Source organism: Lactuca virosa, chromosome 1 (assembly GCF_052849685.1).
Source record: "Lactuca virosa cultivar CGN04683 chromosome 1, Lactuca_virosa_CGN04683_v6, whole genome shotgun sequence".
NCBI lineage: Eukaryota > Viridiplantae > Streptophyta > Magnoliopsida > Asterales > Asteraceae > Lactuca > Lactuca virosa.
Genome location: NC_136426.1, coordinates 32,416,983 through 32,443,693, shown reverse-complemented (window position 1 = coordinate 32,443,693; position 26,711 = coordinate 32,416,983). Strand labels below are relative to the sequence as shown.

Sequence of the window (26,711 nt, the reverse complement as noted above, 5' to 3'; positions counted from 1 at the left end):
TGTTCTTTTTCTTCTTTGTTTGTGTTTGTTTTCTTTCCAAACTTTGCAAGAAGATCTTTGGTGGGTTATAAACTTGTTTTATATTATTCAAATAATCAAGTCTTTTGTTGCCAAATATCATGTTTTGAAACTAGTTTTTGAATAAAAGCCCAACACAATATGGATCCAAAAGCTTGAGTACAACACCACATCTTCATGGATCTGGCTTCACCACTGAGAAGACTAAAATAACACTCAAGAGCTTCAAAACTTGCACACAAGGATTATGGTTTTGAGATGAGGGTTAAGAGGGATGGAGGCTGGAGGTAAGGAAAGGTTTGAGGCCATAAAGTCATTTAAATACGGTCCAAACCCTAAAGATTAGGGTTTGTCCTCTACTTGTGTACGCCCAGCGTACGTGTGGGGTATCGCGACCATCTTTTAAGGGCCTACGTTCGGCGTACCTATCTCATACGCCGTAGGGACCAATTTTACAAACTTTTTAAGGAATCAAATGCTGAAATGAAAATTACCTAGAACACTGGCATTACACCTTTGACTTTGCACATATTGACCCACCCAATAAGTTTACGTGTTGAATCCTACAATTTCATAAAAAGCTTTTAGGTTAGAAATAACTATCGTAATAAAACCTATTTGATATTTAGGAATACACTTTAACATTTTAGGACATGAGTGAAAACGACGACCTGGATTTCTCGATGTCCATGACATTGGGGTAGTACTATCGCGACCATCTTTTAAGGGCCTACGTTCGGCGTACCTATCTCATACGCCATAGGGACCAATTTTACAAACTTTTTAAGGAATCAAATGCTAAAATGAAAATTATCTAGAACACTGTCATTACACCTTTGACTTTGCACATATTGACCCACCCAATAAGTTTACGTGTTGAATCCTACAATTTCATAAAAAGCTTTTAGGTTAGAAATAACTATCGTAATAAAACCTATTTGATATTTAGGAATACACTTTAACATTTTAGGACATGAGAAAACGACGACCTCGATTTCTCGATGTCCATGACATTGGGGTAGTACTATGCATTCATTCAAATAAAATGTTTAAAACCACAAGGACCAAAATCAAATGACGTTTTTACCCATGATGGTGTTAACACATGGATACCAACATTGTTTAACCTCAAAGACCAATTCCACATTAGAAAGTGGGCAAATAGACCATAACCACAAAAATAAAAGTTAATGAACCAGAACCACATCAATCTGCAAACGACAACTAAATTTGCAGTTTAGTCTATAACATATTATGCAAAATGTTCGACTTTTGAAATTTAAATTACATATAATTTGTATTTGTGATTAACAACATCACCTTCCTGACTTTATCTATTGGTAGAGAATAACTTACAAAATTAACTGTCTGTCTAAATTCATGAATTTCGACATAAACACAAACCCAGATTATGTAATTTAGTCTGATTTTTTATTCAATAGGTTTGGAAAAATACCATACACACCCTCAACTACACATTTTTCACAGGCATACACCCTACATAATAACTCAGATCTACTTCTTCGCCTTCCTCGTCGCCGTCGCTGCCTTCCTCGGAGCTGCAACAGGTTTCTTTCCCGGAGTGGATTTCTTCGACGTTTTTGCCACCTTCGCAGACTTTGTAGGCGTTTTTGTTTTAGCCTTAACTGCTTTAGGTTTTGCAGCTGGCTTCGCTGCAACTTTAGTAGCCGGCTTAGGCTTAGCGGCTGTTTTTGCTTTTGATGCCGGCTTAGGCTTTGCAGCTGCTTTCGGCTTTGCTATGGTTTTAGCCTTGACAACCGGCTTAGGCTTGGCGGCGACCTTTTTTTTAGCTGGTGATTTTTTAACAGCTGGCTTAGTTTTGGCGGCTGCCTTGGGCTTAGTAGCAGGCGTCTTCTTCGCCGTAGCAGCTTTAGCCGGTAGCTTGTATGAAGCTTTGACCTTAACGAGCTTACCAGCGGCGACGAATTTCTTCAATTGAGTTAACAAGCTTTTCTTAAAATTCGCTGGAAGATTCTTTTGCTTCCCTTCGATAAACTTTGTGATCGCTTGCTGGCTCGAACCTGTCTTCTCCTTCAATGTAACGATCGCATCCTTGATCATCTGAATCAAGATCGATTAACATTAACATTTAACAATCAGATCGATAAGTTCATATCGTAATCAATAAATTAACCACGAAAACAGATCAATTAATACCTCAAAGTAAGGAGGATGCAGAGAAGGATTTCTAGGTTTACGCTTGGCCAATGCTTTCTTTGGTTTTACTTCAGCTGCTTCACCGGAAGGTTTGTCTTCCGCTGCGACAGTCTCAGCCGCATCGATCACCTCTGTCGCCACAATTGGCTCTTCCGTTGCCACGATTGGTTCTTCTGTCGCCATTGGTCTAGGACTACGATCTGAAAGTTGAGAAATGAATCGAGATCTGTATAGGCAAAAACTAACAGAAGTTAATAGCACTGATGATGACGACGATGAATAAATACATGGTGATTTAAATAACATGGAGCATGGACATATTTTGGTATCTGTGATTTGATTGGTTGAGAGAGATATCACACGGATCGTAATCTTCACATATCGACCGTCGGATCATTTCTAGTCAACGACTGAGAAGTTCCTTGTAACGTTTAGACAAAACAGTGCCAATTTGATGTGTTTCTATGCTCGATTCAATTAGGCACAACTTGGGTTATACTTATCGGATTTTAATGAAACTTTGTTCATTTCGTTAGGAGATTAAGTTAGCTTTCTAGAGAATATCTTTATAAATGTTAAAGTTAAATGGTTCAACATATATTTTGTTTAAAAGCTATAGTGGTTCAAAAAATAATCCGATTTGAACTATTGAGAGGTTTAAGTAATCATAAGTCAATGTCATGACCCATGGTGTGAGCTTAATATCGGATTGCGTTCTATACTCATTAAAGAGTCTATAGAATCAAGAATCGTCAAAATCTGATAAGTTTTGAGTACCCATTTATCAATTTAAATGACAGTAAAGATGAACACATGAAACTTACTTTACAATTAGTAACATAATCAATACTTTTTCTTTCATTGCATGAATCATATATTTACGTTAACAAATACATATATACACAATACACAAATGAATGATGCCTATAAAAACTTCAAAAAGCATCTGGTTCCAAAATCCAAACCTTTACACATACATCAAATCTTTACATATGGAAAATGTGATTGAGATCCATGAGGTGGATTGTTATTTGAAACATGCCATCTTACAAGCAAAGTTTCTTCCCTACATCAAAGACACGTTCATCACTAAATCTTTTAAGAATATAAATGCTCATTTATCAGTATAAAATCATCATGCCCTGTGTAACAAACAAGGGCTGATAGTGAACATACCCGAGACTCAACTCTTTTTTGTCCATTAACATAAGCAAGAAGTTCATCTTGTTTCATTAGAGCTTCATGTAACGCCTATAAAGAATGGAAAACAGTTAGGGGATATATAATCTTACAAAAAACGTGTGGATTTTGGTATTTCAGCTCGTTTTTATAAAAATAGTAACCTGTTTTGTAGAAATTAACTCAATTTCTAAAACATCTACACGACAAACAGCTGCATTGAGTAGTTCCTCTTTATCATTAGGCAACTCCTCTGATTTCAACTGCAAATTGTTAAATTTTCCCTCAAGCTCACAAACTTTTTGCACAAGATATGATAATTCTGCCTCAATATTTGGTCTTCTTAATAAAAGAATAGCGTTCATGGCTAAATTAGATACTGAAACTCCAACTGATCGAACGAAAGTAAAAATGGGTAGAAAGAACATGAGTGAAATCCATATATGAGCATGAAATCTTGATGTAGCCATTTGTGGACCTTGAATTACATCTGGCTCTGGATGAGAAGCTTCTTTTTTTAATCTTTTGTCCACAACTTTATCCACTAGAATATCCTTTTGGTACTGGAATAAAGCATTTATACTAACTTATTAAGATAAATATAGACGAAATAAATTATTATAAAGGTTAGACTTACTTCTTCAGAAACAGGAGCCAATATTGGATCTTCATTGTGTTTTGTACCTTTATGAGCAATCTCTTCAATTTCAGAAGCCGATTCTGCTGTAGATGCTTCGCTACTTAATGTTGAGATTTCTTGGACACAATATTTTGCTTTGCCACTAGTAACCAGCTTCATGCACGTACCATGTTCAAGACATCAGTCTCAGTATCAATATCAGTATCAATAACAACAGTATCAATAAAGCACCTGTAATATGTTGTGGTCTTGCCATGGCCCTTTATCAGACTGTAGACAACCCCCTTGATCTTTACAGTTACAACTTCCACCCAAAAACTCTGGCAACTCACTACAAAACAGTAACAGTAACAGTAACAATAACAATAACAATAACAATAACAATAACAATAACAATAACAATAACAGTAGTAACAGTAACAACTACGTGCACCATTTGCAATATGATAACTCACCTTGCATCAATTACTTCAAGCAAGGTGTTTTTATATTTATGGCCAAGAACCTGAGCATAAAAGAATTACCAAAAATGTAAAAAATGAATACATCCGCATATAGAGATATTTTAAATTATTTGAACTTACATGAATTTTGGATCTAGTTTTGGGATCAAGAAAGTTTTGGATTGCTTTCCATATCATTTTAAATCCAGAACCGGCATTTACAATATACATGCGACCAAGTGTCTGCAAATTTCATTTCCATGAGACAAAATACTAAATCTCAAAAACAACATTTCACATTAAATTAAAAAACATATAAAGAACAAAAAAAAGTAAAACATACCTCAGGGTAGTAGTCATTGTCGATTTGCTGCAACTTCCTGATAACATCTAAAGCAGACCTAGTTAGGTTCTTCAAACCCTGAAACATTATAAAAAATCACAAAATTTAAAAATTTGATAATAAAATAATATTTGAACATGGAGAATTAACGAGCATACCACGCCTTGAACATCTAAAATTGTTGTCCCAGAAGTGATACGTTTATGTGCAGCTAAAGAGCAAGCAGGAAACCTGATGGAAGTAGTCTTCTCAAACCCCTGCACGTGATACTTTACATATCTCTCCAATGTGGTCACTAACATAACCTTATCTGGATCAGCTTTTCCTAATAACTCTATATAAATAGGCCTTCCTTCTTTATCTACACCATGATAGCCTTGAGGATAGTGTTCCAGAACTTCTTTCAGCTCATTGAACTCAAAATCCTCAAAGATATTGTCAATACCAAATGTTTTCCTCCATTGAAGCATGTTAACCCACATATGTTTTGATTTTTCAATATCAAAGTTCCTGGCTTTTAAGAACCTGTAATACATGAGTATATATACAATAAGTCCATAATCGATAGAGATTTGGATTTAGTAATTATTAGTTTACCTCAACATTGTGAAATAATCATCAAATTGTGGAGGAAGCAACTCTTCTGCTACCAGGATTTGTCGAAAATTATTTACTAAATTTACCTCTTCGGGATCACGCACATCTTCAATAGAAATGGAAACTTGGTTATTGTTTTTCTTCCTACTTTTCTTCTTAAGAGAGTGTCGAATTCTACTTGATGCATTCTTTGCTGCCTTCTTTAGTGTTCCCATTTTACTTCTTTTTTCTTCTCCGGAGATTTCAAAGTCTGAGTTTTGTTCATTATATTCATAATAACTAGAGGTTCCTTCCCAGCCTACAACATAAATATTATTGCACTCAAGATCATACTTAATACAAATGCATAACATATTTAGATCTACAATCAAATTTAACATCAAACTTGGCATGATTTCCCTTTGTAGAATAATCATACGTTCATTAGAAAAGGAAATAATTATATGTTTGGTGCAGGGTTTCCATTTATGTAATCATTTCTTGATAGAAGAAAAATCCTCGTATTCAGTAATTGTTTCGAATGAAAAATACTTCATATAGATCCAGGAATCTTGGGAGTTAAAATGTGTAACCAAAGTCTAGTTACTCAATCAGTTTCATATTTCAAAACTACAAATTCAAACCTAGTACTTTTTTCAGATGCAAAATTCGCAGAAAATCAACATCAATAGATTTTATATTTGCATCACTTGTTATAAGATTAACACGATTACTGTTTTTTTTTTTTTCTGAAAAGTGTGATATCCAACCTATAATATGTTGTGGAAAATAATTGGCTACAACTAAAAAGCACAAACCATCTGAATTCTCAGCCAAGCAGTTAAAAATTATTGGCTGAAACACAAATCCATCTGAAGATTAACTGAAATTCAAACCAATAATCTTAACATAACACAGTCAACATGGTATGTATCCATATATGCGTCAGAAATTAACTAGGAACATTTACAAAATCAGAAGATGAAGAGATACACTCACGATGATGAGGAACAAATATTTCGTCTCCGTCAGACATGCCGATAATTTCTCCTGTAACGTCGGTGGAAAAACACACAACGTCGCCGGTGAGAGTGTGAGTTTGGTCCTTGGAGTCTGGACGTTACGTATTCATTAATTTATTTATTGTTTTTTTTTCTACTTTGCGTTTCAAGTTGGCGGGAATTTTCATTAAATAACGTTTTTTACCTTAGATTATTGGAAATAATTATTAACACGAATTAAATAAGTAATAAGGTATAATATATTTGTCTATAACAATTATCTCTAGTCTACATAAAAACCACCAAAATTAATGAATCCACTCTTTACATGGATTTAAGATTATATTTTGATATAAACATATTGGAACACAATCGGGAGAAGACAGAATTATATGGAAGGGGCATATTTAATTCCTTTTAAACACATATGGTTTGTTGGCTACTATTAAAATTACTAATTTTAAGTACTGATGATTTATGACAGAAAATAATAAACTTGAATTATAATTTACGTGCAATTTATAACTATAAGCAACTAAAAATGGCTTGCGTGTTTAATGCATATTAAGTTTCGTGGTCGTGGGGAATGAAATTGCGACTCGTTGGATGATCTTATTGGAATATGCGCATGCGAACAAGCATCTTTAGATTGTCATGATTTGAATCAAAAAGATATTATATATTTAATGTATTAAAGACACTATTGTCATGATTTGTATTAAATCCATTATTATTAGAATTTAGACATACAAATAAAATATGCACTTTGAGGATTGAATTACTCTCGAGATGATAGTTATCGGAGATATTGTATTTATTGTATATTTATCTTATATAGATCTATAGTTATTAAAGATTAGCTTTCAATAATTATCAATTGTATTCTTCTAGTATATATGTATGTTTTATTCGGTATCAATGAAAATTACGGTTTACGCTAGATCATTTGTACTATAGAGTTTCTTATTATCAAAACTTAAAAACTGTTTGTGCCCACATCACCTCTCATCATTATGGCACCAAACGGATGCACTGATACCAAAACCATCATCTCTTCATAGGCCTACACGGTCACGAACATCCTAAACAAAGTACAGGCACAAACAACACAAAGGTAACCTACTAATCGTGGGTAGAGCTCTTCAACCTCCATGCACGAGGATACAAGATTCCCTAACCACATCGATGGTACCCATCCACCCGCCAAGATCGATGACGCATACAAGTCTTGGCACTAGATCAATGTGATGATTCTGCATTGGATCTATGGGTCGACTGTCAGACGAACTACTAGCACACGTTCTTGACACGGATACCACCGTCTATGACACTTGGAAACAAGTCAATGAAATATTTTTAAACAACAAAGGTTCTATAGCAACGACCTTAACCTTGACCTTGTACACATGAAGACTATTGTCAAAATCTAAAATATTTAGCGAACCAACTCATATATATAGATTTTTTTAACCAACAATTTTTATTCAGAAGCTACAAAGAATGAAAGAAAAACAAACAAGGGATTAGAGGAAATTGAAAGAGCAAATTGCCTATGTATTTAATCCAACCAAACACCAAAGAAATTATGTTGTCTGTTTTTTTTGCTAGATTATACGAGATTTTGTTGAACACCTTGTCGTTTATGTCAACATGTTCTTTCTAGCCCTGTTATTCCTGATAACCTTCCAAACATACCCTCGGAGGCATGCATATTTTTTTCATTAGTTTGATCTTAAACTTTTGTTTACCATGTCGATCCAAGTTTAGTTTACTCCAACTCATCGACCTTGCTTTCAAAACCGCCTTTGTTGCTACCAGATACTACATATTGCAAGTTAGTGTATAAAGGTTGTGTGACAAATGGTGGTGACATTGAGCCATCAGCACCTTCGGCCCCAGAAATGGTACTCCTGGAGGAGCATTGACATTCGACATGAGTCCAACTTAAAACCATCACACCAAATTGACCAGTCAACTTTATTCAAGATCTATGTTCTCGATATTGTGATCAGGTTGAATGCGAAACTCGAGCTCACTAACTTCTCAAGTAAAAAAGGGTTCGTTCATATTAAGAATTTCAGCTAAATAACAACACCATCTTCATGTTTATGAACTTCATAATAACATGGTTAGTATCGTGTTGAAGGTATGGTCACGTGATACTAAGTATGTCTCCAAGAAGGGCTTGCGATTATATAAACAAATGATCTAGGGGACCATATAAACATACATTTGTTCCTTTTATCCATCCTTGTCATTCCATGGCCTTCATACAAAGGCGAGGGTCTTCGTCTACAATGATGAGGTTTTTTATCTAGTTTTTATTTATACGTGAACAAGGGTAAAACCGACATCCACCTCTTCCTCTCCTTAACCATTTAAAAAAATCCTTAATTGACCAATAAGAAAGTACTTCAAATAAATGTTATAATAGAAGCTACACACCCACCCTATGTCACCAAATATGTAGCAGTCATTGTTGTTGATATGAAAACAAGTTTGGTTCTCTTGTACACCATAACAGCAAACGCGATCTCCATGTGGTTCTGCTCTAGAATCCGATTAACAAACACATCATCTACTCATTTTCATGTCAAAAAACACAAGCATCATTATTCCTTCATTGCATCAGAAACGAGAAACCCCCATACTAGGTTATATGACACTCTACTTTGAAAAGATATTCAATATTCTCTATATTTACTCATCACCAAATATGGATCCTTCTTCTTCCAAGAAGGGTATCAATCTGGATGCAAAGAATGATCCAAAAATTCTTAACAGAGATCCAACTGATTATCAGTGATGAACCCATCGTGCTACATGATTCCGACTATTGGGAAAATTAGTGGCATGGTTTTGTGAAAGAAAAAAAACTGTAATAATAAAGAACATCTAAATATGGGGTTTTGATGGATGTTGCTATCGTAAAAGCTTTTTTAGTGATAAAATGAACAACAAACATATAAAAAGAATAGGGAGATGACAGGTTGTGATAGGGGGATAGGGCGAGATAGGAGGATAAGGAATGATATACAAGTTGCTTAGCCAACCATCATTTTTTTATAAATGTTGAAGGATAAAGGATTGATGGATGAATTAAAAGTGGTAGAATAAGGGTCTATTTATAGGTTGATATGAGGGTATGAGTTTCATTTTGTGGCAATGTGGGATGAGATAATATGAGGTTTTCGTTTATTTAGGGAACAAGTAAAATGATTTTGGGTTTGGAAAATAACAAAAGTGGCGTGGGATTTATTTGAACTTTGGATAAGGTTAGGAAAGGTGGCGTACGGAACATGTTTTGAGTTTAACTTGGTTGTATAGGAATTAGGATGTTGGTATAGAAATGTGGTGTTTTTGTGTGTGTATGTAATTATTTGGGTGCATGTTTGGTAATTAAAATGGTTACATGGAGGCTTCAAGAAAATAAGATAGTCATTGTTACATATAATTTTTTAGGATTTTACATGGGACAAATTGAGCATCAAAAGGTGACATGGCAATGTGTGTGAGGTTAGGGTTCACATACATGGGTAATTGGTAGTTCATGAACGTGTATGAAATTTCTATGGGGTTTCTCATATATAATCCATGTAGTATTTGCATGGGTTTTTGTAACATTTGGTTTGCGAGTATTCTTTTTGATAAGTTAATCGTTCAAAATTTTGGAAATTTGTGTATGGCCACGACGTAGCGTTGGGTAAGCCACGATGTGGCATCAGCTGAGAAGAACGCGCTTTTGGTGAGATCGTAACATCCCAAAAATACCGACTAAAAAATTCATTTTTAAATAAGTCAAAACCGTTCATTAATTCTTCAAAAAGACGATCAGAGTCAAAGTATTCTCAAAACATTAGAGTAATTCATAAACATTAAGTGCGGAACAAATCTTCAGGGGATGCAGTGCGATCAAGTCGGCCCTTCCTTTTGAAACTAGAAGTACCTGAAACATTTAACATAAATCGTAAGCACAAACCTTAATGAGTTCCCCAAAATACCACATGTCACATACATATAAACGGGCCCCGCCTAAACTGCATAACAGACCCCGCCCACTGCATAACGGGCCCCGCCCAAATAATCAGGCCCCACCCATATAACCATACATATTCGGGAAGAAAACGACGTAACCAAGTAAATACTCGGGCCCCGCCCCTCACTTAGAAGAAATCTAATAACCATAAAAGTTCCATAACAATGTTTGGAGTTCCTCAAACTCCAAGAGCATCCATAAAAAAGGGACCAAAACGACATAACCAAGTAAATAACAAAGAGAGAAGCATAAAGGTAGGGACTTTATGGCTCACCCAAATCCATAAACACGGGATGAGGCTGGATCTAACCTGAAGCAATCACTCCTTGCACTAAGAACCACCTTCTCTATCTTCAAGAGTGCATTAAAAGCTTCAAACCTGGAAGGGAACATAGAGGGGGAAACATAGAGGCTAGGGTTTGCTCCCAAGGAGCTCTCTGGTGAAACAAAGGCTACAAATGACCTAAAACATGGAGGTAGTGCCCTTAAATATGGAGGAAAACCTAATTTTTATGGGCTTGGGTTGCAACGCTCACCATGTCGTGGTGAACTATCCACCACGCCCTGACGGGCCTGAACCAGCAAGCCCAAAATCAAATTAAGCCCAACTTCATATTTAGCCTAAAATCTCAACTCATAGACCAGCAACCTTATTCCTTTAAGATCCAATCTTAGGCCTTTGAGTCCCAAGACCTTTGCTTGACAAAACTACGGTCCAACCACCTACATAAGAATTATCTCGAAATGGAATGTTAAAATTCAAAACCTCATTAAGCACCAAATTAAGACACATGTTAAGATGTCTCTTGGGTGAACTTTAGACATAAATTGCATGACATACAAGGATCCGCGCAGATAATCCAACATACAGCGACACGAAACGGACCCTTAGGTTACTAGACCATATCAAATGTTTGGATCGTGTTTTGAACCCCAAGGCCTTCATCAAACAAGAACAGACAGAGAGGCCCTCAATACAACCCTCGACCTGAGCGTAATAACTAACGCTATCCTTCGTCGTCATCGATGCTTCTAATCTTCCGGCCGGGATAAAAATGTAAAAAATGAGTAGATCCGCATATAGAGATATTATAAAATATTTTAACTTACATGAATTTTGGATCTAGTTTTGGGATCAAGAAAGTTTTGGATTGATTTCCATATCATTTTAAATCCAGAACCGATATTTACTATATACATGCGACCAAGTGTCTGCAAATTTCATTTCCATGAGACAAAATACTAAATCTCAAAGTAACATTTCATAATAAATTAAAAAATATGGAAAGAAAAAAAAGTAAAACATACCTCAGGGTAGTAGTCATTGTCGATTTGGTGCAACTTCCTGATAACATCTAAAGCAGCCCTAGTTAGGTTCTTCAAACCCTGAAACATTACAAAAAGATCACAAAATCAAAAAATATATATATAAATATGATAATAAAAGACTATTTTCACATGAAGAATTAACGAGCATACCACGCCTTGAACATCTAAAATTGTTGTCCCATAAGTGATAAACAGAAACCTGATGGAAGTAGTCCTCTCAAACTCCTGCACGTGATACTTTACATATCTCTCCAATGTTGTCACTAACATAACCTTATCTGGATCAGCTTTTCCTAATAACTCTATATAAATATGCCTTCCTTCTTTATCTACACCATGATAACCTTGAGAATAGTGTTCCAGAACTTCTTTCAGCTCATTGAACTCAAAATCCTCACAGATATTGGCAATACCAAATGCTTTCCTACACTGAAGCATGTTAACCCACATATGTTTTGATTTTTCAATATCAAAGTTCCTGGCTTTTAAGTATTGATGATTTATAAATTTACATGAAGAAATGTTATAACTATAAATGGCTTGCGTGTTTAATGCATAATAAGTTTCGTGTGGGATAAAATTGCGGCTCCTTTGATGATCTTATTGGAATATGCGCATGCGAACAAGCATCTTTAGATTGTCATGATCTGAATCAAAAATATATTATGTATTAATATTAAATTATTAATATATTAAAATTGTACGGTCTCATATTTATTGTCCATTTTGATTTTTTCAAGTTTCTATTATTCAATTTTGACCATAAATATTTTTGTTTATAATATATAATAATTGATGCAAATTATATATAAATATATTGTGTTTTAAATGCCTTTTCATTATTATAAGTTTCATAAAATAATTTATAACACAAATAAAAATATTTTCGATAAAAGTTGATGAATAAAGACGTCAAAAATCAAAAGTAAACGATAAATTTGGGATGGAAAAGTAATTATTACAATTTAGACATTACAAATTATAAGATGCATTTTTGAGGTTTGAATTACTCTTGAGATGATACTTATTAGAGAGTGTATTTATTCTATACTTATCATGTATATTTAGATAGGATTAACTTTCCACAATTATAGAATTTGTGAGTTGTTTTCTCATTTTATATATGTTGTATTCGGTATCAATGAAAGTTGCGATTTTTGCTAAAAAAATTATGGTATCGCTATTAAACCCTATAACCTAGAATGGCATCACTATTAAACCCTATAAACTATACTTTATAACATGTTGGCTTGAAAGCTTGAGTCATGATTGAAGAAACTATTTTCTTTCTGGTTTTTATTTCCATAGCCTCCATATACGTTTATATGCTTGACAACACCGCATGCAAAGTTTTAAAAAGTTCGTCATGACGCGTCATGGCTCGGATGCTTGTACTTGTCGTCACGCTTTAACTAAATGTCGTCTTGAGTCATATATTTATATAAAAATGAGTTATATATATATATATATATATATATATATATATATATATATATATATATATATATATATATATATACAAAATTGTCGCCTTAAGTTACGCCTTATAAACAACAAAGTTCGCCACGACTCTTAAAAGCTTGAGGCTTGACATTGCTGCTGGGGTTGTAAACGAACTGCACGTTCAACGAACTGTTCGTGAACCGTTCGGAGGGAAGTTCGTTTATTTTCGTTTATTTAATAAATGAACGAACATGAACACAAATTCTCGTTCGTTTAGTTAAACGAACGAACATTAACAATGGTCTCGTTCGTTCAATTATGTTCTTGAACGTTCGTTTACGTTATTCGTTTATGTTTGTTTATGTTCGTTCATATAAGTTCCTTTTATCTTCATATATGTTTAATTGTGTTTGATTACATTACTATATTATATGTTCATTTATGTTCATATATTTTTGTTTATCTTTGTTCGTTTATGTTCGTTTGTTTATGTTCGTTTAGCATGTTCACGAACATAAACGAACGAACATGAACAATGTAATTTGTTAAAAGAACGAACATGAACAAGAAAACTCGTTCGTTTAACCGTTCGTGTTCGTTCATTTGTTCGGTTAACTTAAACGAACGAACATGAACAAGCCCCGTTCGTGTTCGTTCGGTTCGTTTACAGCCCTAATTGCTGCCAAAGTCATGCCTTACGTTATTTAGAACATTCACCGCATGTCAGCACGATGTGGCAACACTGCATGACAATACCACTCAACAATATTGCCTGGTAGCACAGCCAAGACCCAATACCCGATTCATTGTCACATCAATGGGTCTTATTAGGAGTGTTCATCGATTGAAATCCAATGGATTTTGATGGAATCGATACCATCCAATTATCCATTGGATGTTGGATTTTGTCAATCAATTCAATTCAATTCGTTAACAACGAACAGATCCAATTAGATATTTGATTGAATCGGTTTTATCAATTAGAATATTTGATTGGTTATCCATTATCCATCAGATCTAATCCATTTATATCCAATAACAATCAAATATAATTATGATAAACAAAACTAAAACCACACACGATTACACTAAATAAGACTAATAAATGACACTTCAACTTCAATGACCAAGTCTCAAAGTTCGACCGTAATACGTCTGAAAAAATAACGTTTAAACTTTAAATTTAATTGGATGGTAATTGGATATTTATTGGATAATATTAAAGTGACATAACATTTAATGGTAATTAGATATTCATTGGACGATAATAGTATATCAAAATGGATGAGCGTTGGATTGGTTTGGTTCAGTTAACCATTGAATTTTCTGAGTGATCCAATAACCGATCCAATCTAATTGGATTTTAATTTTCTAAAACTGATCCAATCTAATTGGATATCCAATATAGTCAATCTGTTTGTAATCAGAGCAGTCAGTTCGAATTAAATCAGTTAATTTCTACACAGCCTTAGGTCTTTTGACTACTTGCACTTAGCATAAAGAACTCAATATTACCAATACATGTAATAAACTTTGGTTTTTGTCCATATTTAGGTAATCATGTGTTTACTTTTTTGACTTGTTCATAATAGGGTAATATCATCGGTAATTACCAGTAATATTATCTTATTTTGAACAGATCAAACAAATTTACTGGTCAAATGTATACCTGTTTAGAAATTTATAATTAGACTTTGTGGCCTGAATCAATGCATTACCTGTTTTTAAACATGGCCTGGTCTCCCCTTTTCAATTCATTGCCTTTTCAATTCATTGCCTCTATCTTGTTCAAACACACAATTAATGTCCTTAATTAAAAGGGTATGTCTTAACGTATACATAAAAAAATATGATTATCTAAATATGGAAAAACCAAAGTTCCTAACATTATGAGTTACATTAAACCAATTTTATATTGTTGGTATAAATGGCTCGTTTTGTGCACAACTATGAATTATTGAAAAGTTCGGTACAAACCATATAAACTTAGGCCCATGTAAAGCGATCTCTTAAATCGAACTTTAGCTAAGTTCCTTTAAAACATATTCAAGACAGAGAAAGAATAAATTAATTCAATTTTCGTGAAGTAGAGAAGGAAAAATTGATACAAGAAGAATCAAGAGAGAAAGCAAATAAAAAAATCTGAGTTATTAATTGAGCACACTGTCAAAGCTAATGGACCAGAGCTAATATACAACTTAAGACAATGTTTAATAGTAATTTGTGTACTCAGTGTTGAAGATCAAAGCTCATACAAAGTACATATATTTTAGGGAAATTGTTAGAAAAGTCCAAATATTTTCGAAAAAGTTATACTTTAGTCCCAAAAAAAATTTGAACATAAAAGTCCCGATTATTTGTAAAAACACGATAATATGTCATTTCCTGTTAAAATAAAAAAAGAACTTTTTTGTTAATTTGAGCAAAAATAAAATAATCGGGACTTTTATGTTAAAAAAAAAAACTTGGGACTAAAGTGTAACTTTTCCAAAAATATTGAGACTTTCCTGACAATTTCCCTATATTTTATTGGTATTAAACATAGGGCATGTTTGGGATTGTTTCTCAAACTCCTTAGGATTTGGGGAGTGGGTGTGGTAGAGAGTGCACTTCCTTGCCACCTCAGCTGGAATACCGTCCCCCCACTGCGGTTTTGGTGCGGTAGAGACCGCAGTGCGGCTTTCCATGGTCGCACCTCTCTCTCTCTCTCTCTCTCTCTCTCTCTCTCTCTCTCTCTCTCCTTGGGTGTGGCACCGCTCTTTGGGTGTGGCAATGAACCACACTTTTGTGGTAAAAAGTGACATGGCGCCTATGTGGCAGTGAAGGGAGTGCGGTTTCTGTGGCACTACTCCCTTGAGTCTTAGGCTGCAGGGAGTGGGCGCGGTTCCAAGCCGCGATTTTGCCACCTCGACCGCGAACACCGCCCTTTGGGTGCGGTTTTGGCCGCAGTGTGGCGAGTTTTGGCCGCGTCTTTTGATTGGATGATGTCTTTTTGACCGTTGAAGGGTCCACTGTGAAGTTTTTTCTTTTTTTTTTCTTTTTTTTTAACTTACCCTATATATACTTACCATTTCTTATAAAATTTTCACAATAATTCCTTATCTTTTTACTATCCTTTCCTCAAAATTTTTTCAAAATGTCTTCTTACAAAATCTTCACATTAATTTTTTTTTTAGGTTTTTTAAAGTTAAGCAGTGTATGACATTTTTATTTTTAATTAATGAAATATTATCTTTTTTTTTAAATAAAGATTTTATCCATTAAAAAAATAATAAAATAAACCCAAGTAATGCAATGTAATGTTTTTTTTAATGAAGTTTTATTTGATTAAATTATTTTTGTAAAAAAAAAAGCAAAAAAACAAAAAGTGTACCACCACTCATTAGGTGTGCCAAAAACCACACTTATGTGGTAAAAAATGATGTGGCGTACATGTGACATTGAAGGGAGTGCGGTTTCGGTGGCACCACTCCCTCCAGCCTTATTAGCTTTTTGAAAAGTAAGGAATTTTTGGTTTTTTGAAAATTCATTTTTTTCGCTTAAAAGTTAGTGTTTCCAAACACCATTTTAATTTATTGGCTTTTTGAAAAGCTAATAAATCTAGTCATTTTAAAAGGCACTCCCAAACCCCCATTATTAGGATATCATGTCTACCACCATGACTAGTAAGTAGGATATCATGGGTCGGTTTTGGACCCAAACCCAACCCAACCCATAAATGGTCGGTTTCTGGTTTTCAGAACTCAATAGGATCGGTTTCTGGTTGGTTTGGTTTCTCGGGTTCTGAGGTCGGTTTGGATGGTTTTTCAGTTTCTTGGGTTCAACCCATACACTCACGGGTTCTGGGTTTAAACCCATGGGTTTTGGATTTTAACCCATGTTCCATAAATGAAACAACAAGTTAAATACTTCAAAAAACACCAAATTTAAGGTAAATACTTCAAAAAACATGAGTCTTACAACAAATAGTTATTACAAATTAAACCAAAGCCCAAAATAGTCTATTACAACAAAAACACAATCAAGTATGGGTCGGTTTCTCGGGTTTGATGGGTTGGTTTTTTGGGGCGGTTTGTCGGTTTTAAGTGTGGGTCGGTCTCTCGGGTTGGATGGGTCGGTTTCTGTGTAAAAACCGAAACCGAACCCGATTTTTTGGTTTTTAAAAAATTCAAACCCTAACCGTCGGTTTTGCTTCGGTTTCGGTTTCGGTTTCGTCAGTTTTAGTCGGTTTCTCGGTTTCTTGGTTTGGGTTTGCTCACCCCTAGTAGTAAGAGACTAGGCTAGTTGGACATAAGGACTCAAAAAAGGTACTCATTTTCATTTCGTTTTGGTATTCTATACCTTAGAAAACACAATACAATTATGAATGTCCACTAACCAAATAAGGGAGTCTTTATTAAGCATTTTAATGGTTTCATTTATGGTGTTACGGTGTTTGTGATTGCTTTTTAATACAACTTTTTAGTTTATTGGCTTTTTAAACAACCAATAAATCAAAAAGAAATATTTAGCAAATTCAAAAACACTTTTCAAGATAGCTTAAAAAACAGATTTAAAAAAAAAAACAAATAAAACTTAAGCTTTTGAAACTGTTTTTGGCTTTTTAACTAAAATTGTTTCAAATAGAAGATTTTAAGCCAAACAATTTTTAAGTCAAATTGACTTATTAGCTTTTCAACCGTAATAGCTTAATCCAAACGTTTTTCTAAAAGCTAACATGTTTTCATTCACAACCAAATTGACTTATTAGCATTTCAACCGTAAAAACACTTTTAATATTCAGAAAACAATCCCAAGACATTTTTGGTGTTTTTTTTAATGGTTTGTTGGTATTTTTCGCAACACAGATATCTACTCAACAGCTTTACCGAACATGTTTTCATTCACAACCAAATTCAACCAGAGCTTCTGAATTATTCAGACCTCTAAATAGCTTATTGTTAAATAATTCAGAGAATGGCTAAAAAAATCCTAAAAAACTAACCGACTAAATTGGTTGGTGTATATTTCATTTCTTAAAATGACATGTCGAAACCATGCAAATATGCATAAATTTGCATCATCAACAAAACATGAACCATAAACGTCCATAAAAGTACATAGCCCTACGACATAACCACATATTTACAATGTTTTTTGATACGTACATATTTTCAACTAAAGAAACCCCGGTAATAATTACTTGAGACACCAACACACAGACCAATTATGTACACAAATAACATCCTCCTGCAACAAATTCACCATCTCAAAACAGTAAAAAAAAAAAATAACCACCAATATTTTACTGGTCTTTAAGTTTTCTTTCTTCTTTTTTAAATAAACTTAAAAAAGATTATTATGTTATGTTACCTGTTATGCCCAGTTCCTCTTGGATCGAAGTTTAGTGAGCTTATCCCTCCATTGTGCTGTAACAAACCATAAAAACATATAAGAGCTTCACCATTAAAATATTAGACTATTATTTTAATAATAATAGTAATAATAATATAGTTTTGTAGTAATATTTTGGTACATTAATTACTTATATAACATACCAGCATCCCTGTAACGTTCCTCGACCGCAGCAATAAGCATATTCCGAATAAGATTAAACTCCTTGGTTTCCACGCAAGGCTGACCACTTGGTCTGTAACCATTGCAATTTATTTATTTTTAGAAATAAAAAATCTATCAGTTAAAAATGGAAACAAATCTACATTGGAACTAAAATTCACATATTTTTGCAAAAAATCCACACTGTTAAAAATGGAAGGATTTGTTGGTAGATACCTATCGAGTTCTTTAAATATCAAACCATCTGAAGAAGATCCATGAAATGAAGGTTTTGCAGATTCAACAATCTTCATCCCATCACTATATGCCAAGAACTTGTTCACCTGAATTGGCACCTGATGAACACGAATGATAATAACAATAAATATATATATATATATATATATATATATATATATATATATATATATATATATTTCCAATAATGATATATATACTTTTTTAAGAGATGAATAAAAGGTAAAATAATGTTTTTACTATTAAGATGTGATGATACCTTGCACCTCACAGCAATATTGATGGCATCTGATGGACGAAGGTCAAAGCTAAGACAATCTGTTTCATTTTCATCATCCACCTGAAAATAACAATAATAAAAATAATCATTATTTTGTTTACAAAAACATATGAGAATTGAATTATATAATCAATTAAATTGTTAGTTATTTGAAAAGTTTCTTGCCTTTGTGAGATATAACCGAGCAAAATATGCCTCGTGTATTCTCTTGGTTACTCGAACAAGCTTCACCTGAAAACAAGTTTTCATCAAACATCATTTGTATTTTATACAGACAACACTTTATTTAATTGGAAAAAGAAAAAAAAAAAAAAAAAAAAAAGAAACAGGGCCTTACTTTATATCCCATTTTATCAACCATTTCCTGCACCACTTGATACATAGTTGGCCTAGCCTGAAACAAAACAAAGCACAACAATTTCAATTACTAGAGAAAAACATGAATGAAAAGTCAACAAAAAAAGTCAAAATCAGCATACAATTTGAACATTGCGGATTGCAGCCATGAGCAATACACTTGGCATCTCCACTACAAGAAAATGAAAATCAATTTGAGAAATGAGAAATGAGAAGGACTTTATATATGTAAAAATCCCAAAAAACTATCTTCCATCACTACAAAATCAAACACTTTTGAGATTAAAGAATCCACATACAAACAATAATTGGAAGTAAAATCCCTGTTCCATCTTCCATCTTCAATACAATTGCAGGATGTGGAGCATAATCAGGCACATGGCCACCTTGAGGATTGTTATGTGCACATCTTAGATGCCTCCCATCCCTCATCTTAATCATAAACCCCTCTGGCCCACTCTTCACCTCAACTGTGTAGGAAACCAAAGCAAAACATAAATTCAAATTACTTTACATGAATAAAACAACATAACATTAACAGATTGTTTATCTTACCAGCTTCAACTACACTGGAATCAACATAATCCGAGTCATTCTCATTGAAACTCTCTGCCATGCTACCATTGCCATTTGAGGATGAACTGAAAGTGCATGTCGTGGTATTGGTCTTTGATCTTGATTGATTATGGATATGAATCCGATGACTGTAAACACCTCTGAATCCCCACATCCCACTTCTAAGACCTTTAGCCTTTGTCAAAGATCCATTAATGGCAGGAATTGCATGAATCCCTCCTTGTTTCCTTTGGACAGAAGGGCAAACAACTGGACCTTGTAGAGAACTCATCATGCCTGTTACCAAAACCCAAACATACAAACAATCATTCAATACACTAATCCGATAAAAAAGGAAATCATTTCTTGATCAGACCCAAGAAACAAAATGGTACAATTGTTGTATTCTGGATATATTTATTTGATCACATGCTATCATAGTACATTATTGGAAAGTAATGATCAATAAGCATTAAATAGTGTAAATAATTCTCATGTGATGTCTATCAGACAACAATCTAGTGTACTATGACAATTGACAACTACCCCGTGTTTAACTTGTTAGAATCTATTTGCTACAGATTTGGGAAATGTTAGGTGGGATGATGATTTCCTTTTCTTAAATTTTTTTGGAAGAACTGTTGACGTATATTTGAGGTCTTCCTCGATTATCACATGGATGACAAAATTGCTCTTAATAATTTTCATTATCAGAACAAATCAATGTGTCATATATTTCCTAGTTTTTGTATGAAATCGCAGGCTTTACTTTAATTCCAATCTCAAACCATGAATCATAAGTTCCCAAGCATAACCTCAAACCAAAAAAACTCAAAATATACGAATTTATTTCTGGAAAACAAACGAAACGCCTAAAAGCTCATGTTTGCTTTGATAGGGATCATTTTACAAGAAGCCGGCATTAATTAATTACCAGAATTCGAACTATTTTACAAGCAATCTGCATAAATCTGTTGAAATAGGGATCATCATCATCACCATCACATATACATGTAAAAATCAAGAAGCCGGCATTAATTAATTACCAAGATCAGATTATAATCAAAAAAGGGCCCTGACCTTAACAGTATGACTAAAAAAAAAAGGAAAACCTTCCGTCACCGATCGAAGCTAGCCACTACACTTCCAAATCCAAACGCCTCCAATCAAAATTGGAACCACAAATCAAACGGATCAAAGTGATTGCACATCAAATAGCCATGGATTATTCGAATACAAACGATTCAGTTCGAGATTCACAAGAAAAACGATAGTTCCAACAAGAGTGAAAGGATTACGAGGAGATGACGCGGACAGGATAAAGAGAAGAAAAGATGGAAGAAGATGAGAGATTCTTCGTCTTTAATGGCGATTGAGGGAGAGAGAGGAGAAAGCGTTGATGGATATTTACGGAAGAGTAGGACTTTTAAGGTGTCTCCTTTTTCTCTTTGTGAATTATTTGTGTTGAAAAGACGAAAATGTCACTATCGAGGGAAAGTTACATTTTAACGCCTTTATTAAATATTGATATCCTACAAGGAACCCTTCATATATTTCCTGGTTTTTTTATTTTGATACAGTACAAATAAACGCGGGAACATTAGGTGGAATAACAGATGCTGTGATTCAAGTACGGAATGTAATCCAATGTAAAAGTTGTCTCTCAAAATTCTTTTCTTTTGTATATTTTGTTCTTTATTTGTACTTCCTACCTTTGTTTTAAACTTTTAATACCAATAAATTAAGAATGATATACATGATTCTCTACTAATAATACATTAAAGTGGCGTAGTCAGGATTTTGTTTTAGGGCATGTCAAATAATTTACAAAATATGAAAGAATGATAAAATTCTTCAAACGATAACAAAATGCATTCTAAACTAAATAATTTATTTAAGTTGCATACGATGTTGTCTTGCATCATTTAAATAATTTAAAATGGAGTTTAATCAACATAAACAACAATGTTTTCCCTTCTACTAAATTTCAGGTTTTGAATGTGATAGGCCATATCACAATCATAATTTTTTTTATTTAACAGAAATATATATTCTACATATCATATATATGTAACCTTAAATTTGTGTGGGTGGGCCAAAGCCCACTCTTGCACTTATATGGCTATGCCCCTGATACACTCTACATCTTCGTGTGTTGAGTGGGAGGTAAAAAACGTACACTCAAACGGTCCATGTGGTGCCCCACATGGCCATCGGTGCCCACCGAGAACACTCTCTCCCACTAGGCAGGTTCTTTCTCCTCTCTTCTATGCCTTGTTCTTATTTCTTCTTCCAACTTCTGTATTATGTGGTGTATATTGTTCTTATCGCTTAAACAAAATGTAGCACCTGGTTCCTGGTATGTATTTTATTTAAGTAATTTTGCATTTTTGGCCTGAGACTCGGCGAGTTGAAGGCCCAACTCGCCGAGTAGAAGCGGGATGAGACGCGGGATTTAAGTGATGGACTCGTCGAGTCGGGTCCCGGACTCGACGAGTAGGCTCTGTCTGGACAAAACCCTAATCTGAGGGTTTGCACCCTATTTAAACAACCTTATACAGCCTCCATCGCCCCTTTATGCTCCCAGAAACCCTCCATAGCAAACCCTAAGTGTTTTGGTGCAAGATCTAAGGCTTTTGAGTGATTTTTGTGGGTTTTGACCTCAAGGAAGGAGGAAGAGCATAGAAGGATCAAGAGGAGACTGAAGGATTCGAGTTTGGTTCATCATTTGCAGTCTTTGAAAGGTATAAAGTCTGTACCTTGCTTGCTTGTTTGTTAGATCCCTTTTTGGGGAAGATTTAGGGCTTTTTAAGCCATATGAGGTAGCCAACCATGATTGCAAACATGGTTGGGGGTCAAGACTTCGGATCTAAGTCTTGGGAGGGGTCACAAGGCAGATTTGGGTTGCTTTTGCACTTAAGGAAGGCCCCATGCAACATAAGAGCCATTTTAGAGCCTTTTAGGCTCAAAAGTCCCATGCATGCACGTAAAGTTCGAAACTTTACGTGCTAGATCGAGCTTAGGGGCTTGGATCTATCTTTTGGTCAAAGGTTGTACATCGGAAATCGAGGATTTAGGGGTGGACGTTATCGACTCGGCGAGTCCGTTCTTGGGACTCGACGAGTCCAAGGCATAAAGTCCCATGTCTGTTGAGGGTCAAAAGAACTCAGTTGGGTGTTAGAAAGGTTGTAGAAGGTCCGGAGGAGTGACCCAATGTATTGGACTTAGCCTTAGACCTGGAGTTCATGGGACTCGACGAGTGCTAGAACAGACTCGGCGAGTCCAAGGCAATCTCCTTATGGTTGAAGATGAACTCGACGAGTTGTTCATACAACTCGGCGAGTCAAGGTTAGAACTTGTTCATCAGATGAAGGTGAACTCGACGAGTTGTTCATACAACTCGGCGAGTCGGATGAAGGTTCATTCGATGTTCATATCGAAGAGGAACTCGTCGAGTCGTTGCTAAACTCGACAAGTAGAGTCGTGGATGAGGACAGTTGAAGAGATAGGGACTCAACGAGTTGGCGGCCCAACTCGGCGAGTCGGGTCAACTGGAAGTTGACTTTGACTTTGACTTGGACTTGGACAGGGGTAAAATTGTCATTTTACCCTAAGAATAGATTTCAGACTCTGATTAAGTGTTTTGTGGGGATTATAGCCGGAGGATTTCCGGAGCAGCAGCAGACAGAGATTTCCCGCACAGATTATCAGCAGCTACTCGTTCGAGGTGAGTTACCTTCCAGTAACGGTGGGTCTACGGCCACAATGCCGGCCCACCAGTAGGAGTTGTATGTTGGATGATTGTATTTGTGATATTCATCTAGGTTTGCTACTATGTGATATGTTATATGCTAGCATGATATGTATATGTGACAGTAGTAGAGTCCGGTTGTTAGGACCGGAGGGTAGGTCAGACACCCCAGATATGTCTGACAGTATGTGATGATATGATTATATGTTGGCATGATATGTTATATGTGATAGTGGTAGTAGGGAGGGAATAGTCCTCAAGTTCGGTTGTCAGGACCGAAGGGTAGGTCGGACACCCCAGACTCGTCTGACAGTATGTTTACGTTATGATATATGTGATAGTAGCAGTAGGGGGTGGAATAGTCCCTAAGGTTCGGTTGATAGGACCGAAGGGTAGGTCAGCACCCCATAATGGCTTGACATGGGTAGGTCAGCACCCCAGAATGGCTTGACAGGGGTAGGTCGGCACCCCAGAATGGCCGTACTGGGTAGGTCGGGCACCCCAGAATTGCCAGGCAATATGAATGCGATATGTCTGTATGGTATGTGGTATGATGGGGGAACTCACTAAGCTTTGTGCTTACAGTTTTAGTTTTGGTTTCAGGTACCTCTTCGTCTAAGGGGAAGGAGTCGGCAGTGTAGCAGCGCATCACACACACACACATGATTTCCGCATGGAGTTTTCTGGGATTGTACTCTGATTGATTTTACTTTGACATTATGATTTCAGACACATTGTTATAGTTTTGTTTGCAAATGATATGGCTTGGGAAATGTTTTGGTAAACTATGTTGAGAATTACTTAATTTTTTTAAAAAAATGGGCTTGGAAATTGGGATGTTACAAGTTGGTATCAGAGCCCTGGTTTGAGGGATTCGGACACACCCTCAGGAGTGTCTGGACTCAAACCGAGGGATTTAAAAGATTTTTACAAAGAAAATGGTTTTCTAAAATCTGAGTCAAAGGGTTTTGAGAAAGAACAAGGTGTGTGATGCGTGCGACCAGCCGAGCTCAAGTAAGTTTTCCCCAAGATACCCATACCTGTTATAATAAGTTATATGATATATGATTCTAAGGACTGCATGCTAGATTAGGGCTAAGGATCTAGGAGGATGCCTTGTATGCCTGATGTATATGATTCTGAGAACTGCATGCTAGAGTAGGGCCAAGGATCTAGGAAGGATTCCTTATATGCCTGTTGTACGAGCTGTATGCTAGGACTGTTTAGTCAGCAGTAGGATAGCCTGATTAGGTTATGCCTGATGCGGTTACTCGATGCACGAATGCTACTTGCTTTGTGCTTAAGGGGTCCCGACTAACTTTAACTAACTGTTGAATCATAAAAAAAAAGTGACCCTCTTGAACTTCAGCTACCGCAGTCGTCCAACACCCGCAGTCAAGTTCCATCATCAGCAACCGCACCCGGAGTCTACCTACCGCAGTCACTTAACTAGATTACTTTACTTGTCTTTATTATAATACTCTCTATTGTCCAGTATGCCTTGCATGGCTACTCTTAGAGATGTAATCTAGTGTACTTAATGAGTCTCTATAAATAGAGCTCATTCTCTTGTATTCTAGACACGGATAACTTACGCATCTATTATGAATACAAATTTCTGAAGTTATCTTTTCTATCTCTCTATCTACGCTTCACTTCTTACTCCCAATTCTTACTAAAACATTACTAATTATAACCTCTCTCCGGAGCAAGTCTTCTATGACTTTATCACTAAGCTTGATCTTCCTTATTAACTCGGTTTGAATGCATTCCTTGTTATGAATCAGCTTAAGTGTATACTTGATATAACAATTGTTGTCATTTCTACTTCTTTACTTTTCCGCAACTAACTATCTAACTATCTAACTCATTAATATTATTGTTGAGCTTTTAGATCCTTCGAGATTAACTATTCCGCAATACTACTTGTTCTAACGTTTGTTCAAGTGTGTCTCAAAGTTTTTCTCTCAACAATTGGTATCAGAGCCATAGTGGTTGCTTTTTGAAAACGGAACTCTGATTTTCAAAGGGCCTTCTATACTACTAAGCTCATTTCTTCAAAAAAAAAACAATTTCAAATGGCACAATCGTTATCTCTGAACGTTTCCAACAGTGTTGGTGGTTCTAACCGAGCCCCAATACTGGTAGCAAATGAATATCATCACTGGTCACAAAGAATGGAAAGATACTTAAGGAGACTTGGTAGAGATGTATGGCGATCCGTAGAAGAAGGACCACATGTCCCAGTCCTTACACCAGTCCAAACCGACGGTGCTACAACCAGACTAGAAGGAGGTTAACCAGTCATGAACCGTCCCACCAAGGATGATCTCGATAAAATGGAAAATGATGCTGTTGCTTTTTATGAAATCTCCTGTGGAGTTGCTCCTGACAACTTTGACATCATCATAACTTGCAAATCGGCAAAAGAGATCTGGGAAGTTCTCAAGAATCTGTACGAAGGCTCAGAACAAGCACAAGACAAGAAGCTTACTACCGCACTCAATGAGTTCAACAACTTCAAAGCTCATACTGGCGAAAGTTTGGAAGACTCCTTCAAAAGGTTCAACCTGATAGTCACCAAGTTATCCAATGCGGGCACCATCCGCAGTAACCATGAAACAAATCTTCAGTTTCTTAATGGTTTGGGAAGACATTGGACTACGGCTAAGATGATAGTCCAGGGCGATAGAAAGATTCACTCTTTGTCACTCTACAAGCTCTATGGAGAGTTGCAAGCGCAAGAATCCACCGTACTCAAAGACTGTGCTGACTTCGGAGGACCATTT

The 26,711-nt window shown here is 35.4% G+C and overlaps 3 protein-coding genes and 1 pseudogene across 5 annotated transcripts; all 4 read right to left on the bottom strand.

Annotated features, from left to right (window-relative positions):
- Nucleotides 1-1,427: 1,427 nt before the first annotated feature.
- On the bottom strand, nt 1,428-2,482 carry LOC145164553 (uncharacterized). The gene is made up of 2 exons (XM_079083286.1): nt 2,197-2,482; nt 1,428-2,100 (listed from the first exon to the last, which is right to left on the bottom strand). The coding sequence occupies exons 1-2, from the start codon at nt 2,377-2,379 to the stop codon at nt 1,534-1,536; spliced, it is 750 nt and encodes a 249-aa protein (XP_078939412.1). The 5' UTR covers nt 2,380-2,482; the 3' UTR covers nt 1,428-1,533.
- A 741-nt stretch (nt 2,483-3,223) lies between these two features.
- Nucleotides 3,224-6,490, bottom strand: LOC145112645 (phosphatidylinositol/phosphatidylcholine transfer protein SFH6-like). The gene is made up of 11 exons (XM_079048786.1): nt 6,377-6,490; nt 5,399-5,696; nt 4,960-5,326; nt 4,802-4,879; nt 4,600-4,701; nt 4,471-4,520; nt 4,247-4,346; nt 4,013-4,168; nt 3,540-3,938; nt 3,373-3,447; nt 3,224-3,262 (listed from the first exon to the last, which is right to left on the bottom strand). The coding sequence occupies exons 1-11, from the start codon at nt 6,411-6,413 to the stop codon at nt 3,224-3,226; spliced, it is 1,701 nt and encodes a 566-aa protein (XP_078904912.1). The 5' UTR covers nt 6,414-6,490.
- A 5,145-nt stretch (nt 6,491-11,635) lies between these two features.
- On the bottom strand, nt 11,636-12,181 carry LOC145112636 (phosphatidylinositol/phosphatidylcholine transfer protein SFH1 pseudogene; annotated as a pseudogene).
- Nucleotides 12,182-18,166: 5,985 nt separating this feature from the next.
- LOC145164421 (bifunctional nuclease 1-like) lies at nt 18,167-21,600 on the bottom strand. 3 transcript variants are annotated; one of them, XM_079083227.1, is made up of 11 exons: nt 21,252-21,600; nt 20,172-20,468; nt 19,916-20,086; nt 19,739-19,788; nt 19,597-19,653; nt 19,425-19,490; nt 19,239-19,319; nt 18,959-19,065; nt 18,724-18,815; nt 18,539-18,594; nt 18,167-18,415 (listed from the first exon to the last, which is right to left on the bottom strand). In XM_079083227.1, the coding sequence occupies exons 2-10, from the start codon at nt 20,464-20,466 to the stop codon at nt 18,542-18,544; spliced, it is 972 nt and encodes a 323-aa protein (XP_078939353.1). In that variant the 5' UTR covers nt 20,467-20,468; nt 21,252-21,600; the 3' UTR covers nt 18,167-18,415; nt 18,539-18,541. The 3 variants fall into 3 exon arrangements, with proteins under 3 accessions (XP_078939353.1, XP_078939284.1, XP_078939313.1); XM_079083158.1 differs by having other exon boundaries at nt 18,959-19,077; nt 21,252-21,599; XM_079083187.1 differs by having other exon boundaries at nt 18,959-19,077; nt 21,284-21,599.
- Between the last annotated feature and the right edge of the window lie 5,111 nt (nt 21,601-26,711).

Excerpts from the sequence above, each read along its gene's own strand:
- LOC145164553 (XM_079083286.1), bottom strand. The coding sequence starts at position 2,379 with ATGGCGACAGAAGAACCAATCGTGGCAACGGAAGAGCCAATTGTGGCG. Across the intron at positions 2,101-2,196 it reads TGCATCCTCCTTACTTTGAG|ATGATCAAGGATGCGATCGT; the intron begins GTATTAATTGAT and ends ATCTTGATTCAG.
- LOC145112645 (XM_079048786.1), bottom strand. The coding sequence starts at position 6,413 with ATGTCTGACGGAGACGAAATATTTGTTCCTCATCATC. Across the intron at positions 4,880-4,959 it reads TTTTAGATGTTCAAGGCGTG|GGTTTGAAGAACCTAACTAG; the intron begins GTATGCTCGTTA and ends ATAATGTTTCAG. Across the intron at positions 4,702-4,801 it reads ACAATGACTACTACCCTGAG|ACACTTGGTCGCATGTATAT; the intron begins GTATGTTTTACT and ends TGAAATTTGCAG.
- LOC145164421 (XM_079083158.1), bottom strand. The coding sequence starts at position 20,466 with ATGATGAGTTCTCTACAAGGTCCAGTTGTTTGCCCTTCTGTCCAAAGG. Across the intron at positions 19,654-19,738 it reads CAATCCGCAATGTTCAAATT|GCTAGGCCAACTATGTATCA; the intron begins GTATGCTGATTT and ends GTTTTGTTTCAG. Across the intron at positions 18,595-18,723 it reads GGAACGTTACAGGGATGCTG|CACAATGGAGGGATAAGCTC; the intron begins GTATGTTATATA and ends GGTTTGTTACAG.